The 14,409-nt window shown below is 36.8% G+C and overlaps 1 protein-coding gene and 1 long non-coding RNA gene across 3 annotated transcripts; one reads left to right on the top strand and one right to left on the bottom strand.

Moving 5' to 3' along the window:
- Nucleotides 1–753: 753 nt before the first annotated feature.
- LOC116713753 (gastrula zinc finger protein XlCGF57.1-like) lies at nt 754–13,876 on the bottom strand. Of its 2 annotated transcripts, none has more exons than XM_032553991.1 (3): nt 13,352–13,876; nt 4,488–4,668; nt 754–3,883 (listed from the first exon to the last, which is right to left on the bottom strand). In XM_032553991.1, the coding sequence occupies exon 3, from the start codon at nt 3,866–3,868 to the stop codon at nt 2,297–2,299; it is 1,572 nt and encodes a 523-aa protein (XP_032409882.1). In that variant the 5' UTR covers nt 3,869–3,883; nt 4,488–4,668; nt 13,352–13,876; the 3' UTR covers nt 754–2,296. The 2 variants fall into 2 exon arrangements, with proteins under 2 accessions (XP_032409882.1, XP_032409881.1); XM_032553990.1 differs by having other exon boundaries at nt 754–3,879.
- LOC116713755 (uncharacterized) lies at nt 11,566–11,894 on the top strand. The gene is made up of 2 exons (XR_004337912.1): nt 11,566–11,725; nt 11,786–11,894. It is a non-coding gene; the product is annotated as an uncharacterized LOC116713755 (long non-coding RNA).
- Nucleotides 13,877–14,409: the final 533 nt, after the last annotated feature.

Below are 14,409 nucleotides of genomic sequence, written 5' to 3'. Positions count from 1 at the left end.
CACGTTGATATAATGCAAATACTTAAAGGCGACAGTAATCGGTTTTAACAAGGTCAGATTTTCATTATCTTATTTTTGAAAAAGTAATCCTAAATATTGTTTCTGACATTCATATGTTTTAACAAAAAACATTTATAAAAAAACAATAATATAAGGAACAACAAACTAATATTTTGTGGCCAATCTATGATCTTGTTGCAAAAAACCCTCCATGAAAATATCCTCAGTGGGGCGCTAGAGATTGATGAATTTACAACTTATAATGTGTGAGTCTGATCTATTTCACCATCCTCTTTCTTACATCTAACCATCAGCAGCAAAGGTACGACCCAGTTCCCATCAAGAAAGCAAAGACCTGCAACATCTCATCCAGGTGAAGCAGAGCAGCCTGCAGCCTTCAGGCCTCCTGGATCCCCAGGATTGAGATCAAACTCTGTGGAAAGAATCAGATGTATAGTTTGACCTGAATTTTCAGTCTAAAAAATAAAGAATATTCAATTCTTTCACAAGTGAGTCCGTTTTGTTCTCATTAGAAACAGTTGATTAATCTTGGACAGATCTGAAAGTTAACTAAATCCAATGAACAGCAAATTTTCATATATTTAGGAGACCTGATCAAATCAACCAGGTCCCATCGTTTCCTCTTCATTGTTCACTTTGTGTGGAAAACATTTAAAAAATGGAAAGCATTTTTCTGTGTGAATATTTAATATTTATATTTAATCTGCTCAGTTCATGAAAATGCAAATGCAGGAAACCAATTCCAATACTTTAGTTTTTATTGGGGAATAAAATGCATAAATATTACCCAATCACAGTATAAGCACTACAGAGGATTAAAGAAGGTTCCTGTTAACAGGCACAAGATCACATTTTCAATATTTTCCAGAGTCAATTTAATCACATAAAGAGGAACACAGTATTTACATTCTTACTGAACAGATTTTAAGTAATTTTCTATTGATTCACAGACATGTACTGGACAAACAAAGACAAAATAGGTTTCTTACCACACAATGGAATGTAAAGTTCGAACATAAATAATTATTTTCAAACCATGAACATTCATCCAAAAATTGGTTGTGGTGCCAACATTTTAAAATTCTTCAAAACTAAACACCATGTGAAAAAACTTCAGAACTTATATAGAACTTGCTTCAGGTAACTTTGTGGCAATTCTAACCTCCTCATAATCCTTTTCCAGTGCAGCCATGTCCTTCCTGGCCTCAGAGAACCCTCCGTCCGCCATGCCCTCACCCTCACGCCAATGAACCAAGGAGCGCTTGGCGTACATCAGATCAATCTTGTGGTGGAGCTGAACCCAGGCCTTTGCAACAGCCAACCTTCACATCGCCCTCTGGACCTTTGGTGTATGTGGCCTGTAGGGACTGGAATGTTTTGAATTATATTAGCGATCTATGGGACGGAGGAAAATTCTAAACATTCCAGTCCCTATAGGCCACATACAAACTACAAACGAAGGAATCTCATAAATACTTTTAGATCAGTCACTATTTACATACTACAATGATTCCTCTCAATATCCCAGATGAAACTGAGAGGAATCACTTCCTCTCACTTGAGGAATTGAGAGGAATTCCTCAATTGTCCTGTGTGTTCTGTACACACAGGACAGAGACACACGTTTCTGTGTTTAACTGTGATTTATGGATTTAACTGATAAGAAAAAACTCTTCTAGTCTCAAACAAGTTCACTTTGTATCCATTTTTTTTGCCAAGCTACAACAGTTGAATACCATCTACCAATTCTAATAAAATTATGAGAGAGTCAGTTAAAAATATCAATAAACACAGAAATATGGGAGGAAATTTTACTTTTACTCTCAAAATTATCCACAAGTATTTGGATTCAGAGAAATTCAGTATAATATCTAACAAAATGTCTCTATATTTTTGTACATGTATAGTAAAGACACAACTGGAGCCTCTCTAAATTGCCCAATACATTTGTGGAAATCCTAGATATCAGACTATATTTCTCAGGAAAGTCTAAGATTTAATATCAGAAAAACATTTTACAGTAAAACTTGGTAAAGTGTTGGGAGTACCTGAGAACTCCATGGACCACTGCCTGAAAGGTAATACCTAAGAAGGACATTGCTGTGGATGTATTCAGGATTTGCTACATGTCTTAAATAATTTGTATCTGCACTGTACAGGACTGTTATAACTTTAAAATGTTCAATAAATAGAATCTTCAAAATAAAGTGAATGATGTCACCTTGAATGATGACGCATAAATATTTCACAGCCAACAGCAGCTGTGCAGTTTGAGTCATAATAGAGATATTTTCTCTCCTGTGTGGATTATCATATGTGTGCTTAACGTTGATTTATGTCTAAATTTGTATCCACAGATCTCACAACAGAAAGGTTTCTCTCCTGTGTGGATTCTCATATGTATGATTAAATGTGATTTTCGGCTACATCTGTGTCCACAGATATCACAACAGAAAGGTTTCTCTCCTGTGTGGCTTTTCATGTGTCTGTTTAAAAGTGTTTTTCGGTTACATCTGTGTCCACAGATATCACAACAGAACGGTTTCTGTCCTGTGTGTATTCTCATGTGTGTGTTTAACTGTGATTTATGGAAAAATCTATGTCCACAGAGGTCACAACAGAAAGGTTTCTGTCCTGTGTGGATCATCATGTGTCTGTTTAAATTGGCTTTTTGGAAGAATCTGTGTCCACAGATATCACAACAGAACGGTTTTTGTCCTGTATGGATTCTCATGTGTGTCTTTAAGTATGATTTATAACTAAATCTGTTTCCACATACATCACAACAGAAAGGCTTCTGTCGTGTGTGGATCTCCATGTGTGAGATTAATTGTGCTTTTTTGCTAAATCTATGTCCACAGATATCACAACAAAAAGGTTTCTGTCCTGTGTGGATTATCATGTGTCTGGTTAAATATGATTTTTGGCTAAATCTATGCCCACAGATATCACAGCAGAAAGGTTTCTCTCCTGTGTGGATTCTCATGTGCATAATTAAATTTGCTTTTTGGCTAAATCTATGTCCACAGACATCACAACAAAAAGGTTTATGCCCTGTGTGGATTCTCATGTGCATGATTAAATGTGCTCTTTGGTTAAATCTATGCCCACAGATATCACAACAGAAAGGTTTCTGACCTGTGTGGATTCTCATGTGTGCGGTTAAATATGATTTTTCGCTAAATTTGTGTCCACAGAGATCACAACAGAAAGGTTTCTGCCCTGTGTGGCTTTTCATGTGCCTACTTAAATTCTGTTTTCTAATAAATGTTTTTCCACAGTCTTCACAGTTAAATTTCTCTCCAGTTTGGACCTTCCTTTGTGAGTCAACATTTTTGTACTCTGTAGCACATTTCTTAATATCCAACGAGCTTGGAGACTCTGTTTCTGAATCTGGTTTGTTAGCTTGGTTCCCATCTGACTCAGGCGCTCTGCTCTCCTTCCAGTCATTGTCCATGTCCTCAGTTTTCAGTCCATACTCCAAGTGTTTCATCTCAGAGACAGGATGCTTTAAATCATCGTCCTCTTCATCCTTCTTGGTGTCTTCAGGCTCTAAGGAGTTGGAACCATCTTCATGATCTTCTGTCTTGATGGATTCTCCTCCATTGTTTTCTTCCGGAGGTTCTCTGTTTTTAATTTGGTTTTGATAAAGCTGTGAGAGCAGAGGGGACTGTTTATCATCCTCACTCTTTATGGTACTTTCCATCGCCTCCTTCACATTGAACAGCTCTTCCTCCTGACTGATACAGACTCTCTCCTCTTCCTCCTTTATGTGGCAGAGCTTAAGGTCACTCAGGTCCACATTAGGTTTTTCGTCTTCTGGGGCTTCTTCTTTAACCACCAGCATCTGTTTCACATCCTGCTGGAAACATTGAAACACATTATACATTTAAAAAAAAGTATCTAGACCGTTTCTCAGCTTCAACACTTCTTACAGGGGTCTTGACATTAAATTCACACCAGATGTTAGTAACTGTAAAATAATTCTAAAATAACAAGAAAAAAGCTAAATAGACAACAAAAAACAACAAAATTTGATCTAATAGAGAGAATAAGTATTTAAGAAAAGGTTGTCTGAAAGTGCATAAAAAGTAGAACTGTCAATATCAGTGCATGTGATTAGAACATTTTAATGCATTATCACAGTAATGCAAATTAATTGATGTGACTATAGCCACAGTTAGCAGCAGCATTTAAAACCGGAAAACCATGATGGTCCCAGAACTGAAAGGGAATGGAGTTTGGTCGAAGCGCTCATGTGGAATAACATCTATGTGTACGAACTCAATATCTCACATGTTGCACATTCACAAGCAAGAACTACTGACTGCGTGCATATTTATATTTCAAGTTCACAAAGTTAGGCAGTAGTGATTGATCGTGATTAATTTTTTAATCAGCTGACAGGACTAAAAGAAAGACAAGCAATGTCTTTCTACATCACTGCCTATTGTGGTGAGATGTACCAATGACGGTGGGCTCCAGATTCACGCAGACGGCCTGAGGGACGGGATTTCCAGGACCGGTCTCCATGAAGAAGGTGTTGGAGAACTTATGCCCTCTTGCAGAGGTTTTGTCTCCAGGCATCAATCTGTCCGACTGGATGCCGTCTTCCAGGCAATCCTGCTCCCAACAGCCACCATCAATCTGGACACAAAGAAAACATGTCATTTGGGATCAAAGTATGAAACTAAACTATTATATAGTCAACTGAAGGAGAATAGAAAAGGACATATAACAAGATGGAAGCTGGAGATCGACCCTAACCCAATAAAATCAGCCGGCTACACTGATGTGAAACATTTGCTGAATGACTAACAGTTTTATACTTTGAAAAAGAAGCTTTGTGACAAAAGAGTGGCTGCGAAAGGATGAAGGAGCTATTTATCTAAATAGCCTGTTAACAGGAAAAAAATATTTGATCCCAGAAAACAACATTAAACACTGTTCATTTTACACAAAGAAACAAAACATTTGCATGAGAAAAAAAATATGAAATTTAACAAAAAATATGTTTATATGCAAAATGCATGTGCACGTTTTTTCTTGTTGCAACACGTTTGAAAAACAAATCGCTCAGAGTGGCTGCTGCACTGCAATGGGATCACTGCTTAAAGTGAACATAATTACAATCATAAAATTTGAATAAATAATACTTGCTGACATTTGCATTCCAGATGCTAATTTAAGCAAACAAACAAAAGCAGGTAGTATAAAAGGAGGAAGCAAGAGACACATTTCAGTTCATCTTCTTATTGATGCTTCTTTTGCCGAAACTTACAATCTGCGCAATAGAAAGAACCTTTTGAGACACGAATCTATTTTATTTATGTAAAATGCAACAACACATACGGATAATTTTATCATCGTCGCGACTGATTACATCCTGTTAGTCATTGAATGGCTCTCGGCAAAAACAAATTATTCATTTAGTACTTACATAAGATGTTATTAAAAATGAGGATCAATTTAATGCTAGCTTTGGACAAAACCTTTGGGTCCTTCCTCCTCTTTTAATTTTGCCCGGGATCGAGCGGCGTTCTCCATGAGCGACCCGCAACCGCGTGCTGGTAAACGAAACAACAACAAAGCGTGATGACGTCACAGATCACAGAGTTTAATCTCATACAAAGCAATCGACAACAAAGCTGCAGAGGAACAGAGATATGCATTTTCTCATAAAAATAAGACACACAAGGGAAGACAAACGAACATAAAGACAGACAAAGGCGCCCAACGTGGAGAAAAAGATGGAAAAAAACTCTCTCTATTTTAGCGCTACATGTAACTTTATACTGAGTAGGCGTTTCCCCATTTCAATATATGCAAAGTAGGCGTTCTGCTCTTCGACCAATCAGAGACCTGCTTCGGCCCCCCAAAGAAAGTTAGGACTCCCTGATTTACGGCAAAGATGTCTGGTTTTTGTCGGACCACTTCGTGCTCATCTCTGCCTGATACGGGGAGATTCCTGGCGCCAAAGAGTCTCCTGCTTTATCGGAATGCACATTTTATTGCTCCCTGTCAAAAGGGGGAGGAGGCAAAGGGCCCTGCTTCGGCCTGCTTCTTCAGCTGAATTCCCAAGTGTTCAACAGAAAACTGTTCCAAATAAGAGTATTGTATATAACTGTTACACATGTCGTAGATTAACTGTATCAAGCATTAAAAATAATCCTTTTTCTTTAACAGTCCCCCTTTTGAGGTCTGAAAAACAGACCTCACTAAAATTGATTAAGCCTTCTAATACAGAGCCAAAAACTGTGTATTAAACTAAAAGAAAAACGAAAAAAAAAACCAAAAAATGAAAACCAAAAGAGTGACGTACCCTAATTATATCCAGTCCCCCTTTTTAAACAAAACCCAAGGGTAAGAAATACTTATCCTCCCAAAAATAAAACAAAATTATCACAATACAACCAAAACACAGGACAAACAAAAACCCAAAGTGTAAAACAAAAAATAAAACAGGGACATACATAGAAACATTATTAAGAAATGCTCTGCAACTTAAAAGACAACATTCACCACACAAGTACAACCTGTCAAATGAGAAAGACACAAAATTACAATCTGTTGCTCGTCTTTTTCTGTTTTTTTTTTTTTTTTTTTTTTTTTTTTTAAATGTCCATCGACAGTCTCTCAAAAAATATATGAAGTCTTCGTCAAGAAATGTTCAAAAAATGCGCGCAAAAAACGAAACGAAAGTCCTTTCCAGAGTTCTCAACGAACGAAAAACACGCAATAAAGATTAATGTCGATGATGATCCTCTTGCAGCCTGATCTCCTTCAACTGGAAACCTCAAGTTTCCACCTTATCGGCCGTTGCTCACTGAAAATGAGATTATTAGGTCAATATTACAGAGAGATGTCAAGGAGAAAATGAAACCTCCTCGTGAGGAAACTAAATCTCGTGAAGCGACCTGTCACAGGTTATTAAACAGACATCTTGTTTCAACATGAATTTCATTAGCATCAGAAACACAATTACAACATTCTTTAATATCATCTTCATTACAGTCAGCATAATCAAACGATGGTTTCACCTAAAAATAAATTTGTTTCGTTATTTTCCATCCAGGGAAATTATTTTAATCCTTTTATCAAAGAACGCAGATTTTGAATGAGACCACATCCGCAAGGCACCAGGAAACCAAACTGAAACGACAAAACAGAGATCAGATTTGTCCAAGGGCATCATTCATTTGTGCAATCATCACAAACAGCTTCAATTCACTGTGTGTTCGAGTGAATCCTCCAACGCTCGTGGCTCTGTGGCTGTTATCCTCGAAATAAGTGTGAAGCCGCTTCTCCAAACAGCCCCACCCCTCCTCGCATGACAACAGCTTGTGTTACAGAGTCCTATCTGGAGCTCTGAACTCCATGGCAGTCTATGTGCAAAAACCCATGAGCAACTCATCCCGTGAAGCCTTATCTCCTACTTTGTCCAGTTCTGCTCATTAATGGTGGATGTGATCCCTTCAATTTACGTTTCTATTATTTATATACTATAGCTCCAACCGATGGAAAATAGCAAAACCTTGTAATCACCTGTTCCAAAAGACATGTTTCCAAAGTAACGTTTTGCCAGAATATTAAACATATGCAGATCCTTTCTTAAACCAATCTTATAAAAAATAGGATTAAACAAACGAAACAAAGTAATCACAAAAACTTAAAAATGTAGTTGTAAAGCTTACATTTACCGTCAAAAATGAAAATCACTGTGAATTAAACTGTCCCGTTTAAATTACTTTTATAGAACAAACTAGATCTTATCGGTTATTTGTCTAAATCATTTTACATGTGTTCCTTAAACAAAATTCAAAAGAGTTAGACCTGGAGAAATTATAATGTAAATGTATGCCTTAACAAATCCAACCATTTTCAAAATATACCGACATTACCTAGGCTTTTACTTGTCGTCGAATTTAAAGTTTTATCCAAATTCGTTGTAAATGGATGTAAATCAAAAAATCAAAATCAAGTTTAGAAAAATCATTATAATCCCGCCTGTGTACTTTTACTGATTAGTGATAATTTTAATCAAGAACAGATTCTTCAAAACATTTCTTAAAACATTCATGCTCCATTAAATTAATGCTCTGAAAATGGCTGACACAATAATATTTTAATTTCTATAATTATTTTCCCAAGTAAATTAACCAAAATATGCTTCATTATCACTATAAATTTATCTAATTTCTCAAAATATGTTATCCCATTATCAGAACATCTTTTAATGGAGAACAACTCAAACCTATTTAAAATAAGCACATATATTACCAGAGAATATTTTCCTTTCACTTTTTTATGTGTAACACAGATCAGACATGTTCGTCAAAAAATTTGTTTAAGTAGTATAAGTGTTCCAGTAATCTAATTAAGTAAAATAAAAATAAAAATAAAGCCATCACATATTCTCCCCCTTTGATGATGCATTGTCTATTAATGCATCACAATTTCCAGTACCTGAAATAAAAATGTTGACGAAACAGGGTTATCATTTTAGCTGAGAAAATCCACCCATATTCAATGCTGCCCCCGTCCTAAAAGGCAAACTCTCAAAACAAACAGAACCATTATTGTAGGATGCTTTAAACCTTCAAGATTATTATTTTCCCAAAATATTTCACATAACAGTTGTAAAACTCAGTATTCAATTACTGTTATGATTCTCAAATAATTCATTTTACCAACTTCTCAAAAAATTTCACTAGCGTGTGACAAAGCATGTTTACCAATTAAGACTCTGCGAAGGTTTTGCATAAACGAGCCAGAGAGACGTTGAAGAAAGAAAAAAATTCAAAATATAGTCTTAAGTAAGAAAATCCAAAAAAATGACACATTTTTACAAATACTGGTCAGAATTTTACCAATCCACAAATGAAAGAAATTAAACTAAGGACCAAATGTCCCTGTCCCCTAGTGAACGGGTCCAGAGGAAACTGGTAACTCAAAAGAAAAAAAGTAATTTGTTATATTTAACAAAATAGACAAAGAACTGACACAAATAGCTAAATAAAAAGTCAGACTAATGAAAACAAATTTAAAGATAAAATCTAAACCACTCACTACTCACTATATAAAGTAATATGAAAGGAAACCAGAAAATCATTACCAAGAGTGTCAGCGTGTGACAGTCGACTCAGTTTTTTTTGATGCTAAAAACTTACATTTAACATTTTCCACATTATTTCGTTGCTCACTATGTATGTGCCTGTTTAAACTATCTACCATAAAAAGAAAATGTTTCACTGAAGTGCAGGAAACCAAACCACAACAAAATCCTGCCTGATGCAATGAGAAGCACTCTCTACAACTACCTATAATCTATAATGCGAAACAATACCCTAAAATTTAAACCGCCAATCTCTATATTCCTTAGAAAAAGAAAAATTAAATCCTTTTGTACTTTCAGCTTTCACAATTTAAATTTGAAAGCCACTACACCTATCTGAGCAACCTCTTCTGCCAGAGCACAAAACAAATTCTTAAGCCTACCATAAAACCCCCTCTCACCTCTCGGAGGAACTGATTTTATGGCAGGAAGAAAGCCGATAGGGATTTCAGGAGGAACTCCTAATTCTTTATTAGGCTTTGGCACTTGAATCATCAGATATGTTTTAGTTACTTCTAATTTTAAAATTTGAACTTAAAAACCTTATTGTCGTTCCACTACTAAAATTGTAACTTACATGCAGATATTTTGTCAGGAGGTGCTGTAAACGATGGGAAAGAAAATGATTTGCCTCACAGCAGCTGGTTCTTTTCTGCGGAGCTGCTGTGAGCAGAGGTTGCTTCGCACTTCAAATTAGTGGTATACAGAGAGGCTTCACATGTTAATTAGTTGAATCTTGTGGGGGCAGAAATTACAGCCCAGCTGTTGCTTGTTCTTGTTTTGTTCTATTTATTTATTTTTCTTAATTTTCTTATTTTATGTGCAGCCCTCTCGTCTGTCTATAGGCACTATTTAATCAGCTCTTATTACAGTTTAATATTGATTCTCTACAATAGTTCCATATAATGTTTTTATTAACCAATAAGTTATTTCAAACTTAATGTTATCCTTCAACAACAAATCTTGTAAATTTTAGCAAACTTTTCTATATTTAACCAATTTCTATTTAACAAGAGAGTGACTTCTAATTTATCCTGTCTAATTATCCGTAAGTCCTGTAGATTTAACAATATTATATCTATCTTAAAGTTTTGGTCAGTTTGAAAAAAGACTGATTGTGAAAATATCTAGAGTCAGTTGCATATTGCAGTTTGTTGTTATCTGAGCAATTCCTCTTACAGTTAGAGCCTGTTTCTCTAAAGATCTGTTCTGTTTTTTGTCTGTATCCTCAACTCATTAAAAAGGTCCTATTTTAACTCATTGTATTTTATTCTATTTTTCTGCTACCTTCTCAGCGTAGAAGGAATAATTAACATTTTATCCACTATTTTAGTTCTCAATTCTATACACAGGTATTATTTTATTTATTTCTCTACTTAATCAGTCATGTATTTAGCCATTTATTCATTCACTATATTTATGTATTTATCTAGTAAATGGCCAAGACAGCATTTCTACAATCCTCTGTGACCTAATTTTCTTGGCTTATTCTGTCTTTCTTTATTTATTTATTTAACCTTAGAACCCATAATTTATTTCAATTTTGTTCAGATGATTTATTTTATCAAGGTTCTATCCTTCAACAACCTTCCAATCTGTACACTGCAGGTCACATTTTACTGCTGTTATTGCCTAATTTTAATAATTTAGTCCAATTGAACACAGAGGATGTTTGTAAAAACTGGAAATTGTGCACCATAAAACAGCACTAAGAAAAATTCAGTATTTATATGACATAAAATACCAAATGGTATTTTATCTCCAGTCACACACTCTGTCAAACCAACATGAATTGTAACACAAACAAAAACACACAACACATTACAGAAAACACATTACAGAAAACACAAAACACACATCTGGCCAGGTTGTATAGTCAGTGAAAGTGTCAGTCAGTCATTATTTTATCAAAGTTTTTACTGTAATTTTATCAAATTTACTGAAGCTTCAGGAATTGTCCAATGGTTTGTTAACATTTTTCATGATTTTAATTAATTTTTAAACTCAAGTCTTCAAGAACGCATTGAAAAATAGCGTGCACGTGTAAAAGAGACATCTCAAAATTATGTTAAAATCAAACCACAACCAATAATTTTGTTTTCTGGTACCAGTTTAATGTATTTAACTCTTATATTTATTTATTCATTTATTTATGTTTTATACTAAACGACCGCGTTTTCGCCATCGTTCTACTTTCCCCGTTAAGACGAACCCCGACCATAAAATAGCGTATAGCACGTGTCGCAACTCAGTGTCCATAATAACTTCACAATAAAACGCAGCAAAATCAATGCAAATTCACACACACAGCGCTATTCAAACAACTTAACACTCTGCTGAAACACACAGCCAGCCCGAACTCGTGCACGCGCGCACACACACGACCACACAGATACACACCTTACGCTTCCACAGCAGCTGGCACACAAATCAGTACACACAGAGAAATACAGAGACACAAACACAGTTTCAGACAAACGTAAGAGACAAACGGGGGAATTAAAAATAAAATGCCGGCTTCAAAAATGCATCCATTTTCCAACTTGCAAAGTTAGTCCTCTGAGTGATACAACTCGAAACCCAATATAAGTCCAATAGAGCGATTCAGCTCGAGTTCAATATAAGTCCAACAGAGCGATTCAGCTCGAGTCCAATATAAGTCCTATTTCAAGAGCGATTCAACCCCTTTTTCAATGTTTGACCAGAGAAAAATTAATTTAACATACTTTTCAAGATTTAACCGATGAATAGAGCGATTCAACGCGAAACCCAATATAAGTCCAATAAAGCGATTCAGCTTGATTCCAATATAAGTCCTATAGAGCGATTCAACTCCTTTTCAATGTTTCACCAGAGAAAAATTAATTTAACATACTTTTCAATCCTTAAAGTCCATCCCAGACCGGTGATTTAACCGAGGTAGGTCAATATAAGTCCGCTGGAGCTGAGTCAAATCTCCGGGCCGATTCAAGCCCACACTAAATTTCATGCACTTAAAAATTCATTATTTCAGAGGCACAAGAACGAATCCTCAGGGCTAAAGAAGACAATTAACAAACCCAGCAATTCCGACAGAGGCTACGTAAACTCCTACTGTCTCGACCAGCCACGATCACTTGTAGTGTGCACGTTCCGTCCAATTAGTAAACAACAGACTCTTTTAAAAACAATCTGTATTCTCCTGCAGCTCCGACTCTGCGTGGCTGCGCACAACAAAAGAGTAATTAAAAAACGTCTTACCGCACGAGCCGAACGGATCGATCGGGGAGAGACCGCCACCCGCCAAGATTCCAGAACCGGACGAAGCCCCCAAATATTAAAAATGAGGATCAATTTAATGCTAGCTTTGGACAAAACCTTTGGGTCCTTCCTCCTCTTTTAATTTTGCCCGGGATCGAGCGGCGTTCTCCATGAGCGACCCGCAACCGCGTGCTGGTAAACGAAACAACAACAAAGCGTGATGACGTCACAGATCACAGAGTTTAATCTCATACAAAGCAATCGACAACAAAGCTGCAGAGGAACAGAGATATGCATTTTCTCATAAAAATAAGACACACAAGGGAAGACAAACGAACATAAAGACAGACAAAGGCGCCCAACGTGGAGAAAAAGATGGAAAAAAACTCTCTCTATTTTAGCGCTACATGTAACTTTATACTGAGTAGGCGTTTCCCCATTTCAATATATGCAAAGTAGGCGTTCTGCTCTTCGACCAATCAGAGACCTGCTTCGGCCCCCCAAAGAAAGTTAGGACTCCCTGATTTACGGCAAAGATGTCTGGTTTTTGTCGGACCACTTCGTGCTCATCTCTGCCTGATACGGGGAGATTCCTGGCGCCAAAGAGTCTCCTGCTTTATCGGAATGCACATTTTATTGCTCCCTGTCAAAAGGGGGAGGAGGCAAAGGGCCCTGCTTCGGCCTGCTTCTTCAGCTGAATTCCCAAGTGTTCAACAGAAAACTGTTCCAAATAAGAGTATTGTATATAACTGTTACACATGTCGTAGATTAACTGTATCAAGCATTAAAAATAATCCTTTTTCTTTAACAATGTACTATTATGCAAAAAGCAACAAAAAACAACGAAAGTGTCGGTAGTGCTGTGTGACGGTGTTTATTGTCAACATGGCGCATTTGAGGGGTTTTTTCCGGTCCGGTCTGTTTTCGATTCATCTTCTGAGAAAACTTAAAAAGACAAAAAATAAATATTCTTACCATTTTCTTTATTTTGTGAACATACGTAGGCGAGGCGGATATTTATAAATTAGTTACATTTCAAGACAGTTTTCGTCGGCGGCTCGGCGTCTCTCCAAAACTGTCAAAACCGTTAGCAGTTCTTTGTCTGCAGGGCCAATCCGAACAGGCTTCCGTAGAATGAACGGAATGCGAAGGTCACATGACCAAGTGGACAGCCAGCTGTTCAGGGCTGGATTATACAGCTGAGGGGTGGTCGTTGATTTTACGCTTTCTAAGAACTACTACTGTATTAATAACATTATTTAGAAAAGTAAGTAAATCTAATCGAAGGCTTTTGTGATTCACAAGAAAAAAAATAACTGAATTAATCCCCCGTCCACATTTTCAAGAATGTCATGCTCCCGCTGCTTCCATCCATCCATCCATCAATTTTCTTACACCCTTATCCCAATGGGGTCGGGAGGGATACTGGTGCCTAATTCCAGCTGTCAAAAGGTGAGAGGCGGGGTCACCCTGGACAGATCGCCAGTCCATGGCAGGGCAACACAGAGACAGACAGGACAAACAACCATACACACACACACACGCCCACACACACTCACACCTAAGGAGAATTTAGAAAGACCAACAGTCCTGTATTTGGACTGTGGGAGGAAGCCGGAGTACCCAGAGAGAACCCATGCAAGCACAGGGAGAACATGCAAACTCCATGCAGAAGAACCCCAGGCCGGGAATCGAACCCAGGACCTTCTTTCTGTGAGGCAACCGTGCTCCCACTGCTTCTTTAGTTTAAATTTATCTTATTTTTTAATTGGAAAAAAAATTGTTTACAAATACGGAACAAATGGCCTGAAGGTGGGCTGGGATCTTCTGACTTCATGTAGCTTCCTGTTTGACTTTTATGACTTCCAAATGGCAAAGAACCCCAAGATTTTTTGTGACTTGTGTTTATCTTGAGCAAAGTTAATTATTATGGATTATATCTCTTTCTCTTCATGATGATGTTTATTCACTGAAGTGTATGCAGCAAGTCTCTTTCCATATTTAATAAGTTCTGAGAATAACTGGTTGCATTG

This window comes from Xiphophorus hellerii, chromosome 22 (assembly GCF_003331165.1).
Source record: "Xiphophorus hellerii strain 12219 chromosome 22, Xiphophorus_hellerii-4.1, whole genome shotgun sequence".
Lineage (NCBI taxonomy): Eukaryota > Metazoa > Chordata > Actinopteri > Cyprinodontiformes > Poeciliidae > Xiphophorus > Xiphophorus hellerii.
Note: the sequence above shows the minus strand (reverse complement) of the source record. Positions and strands in the feature narration are given on the sequence as shown.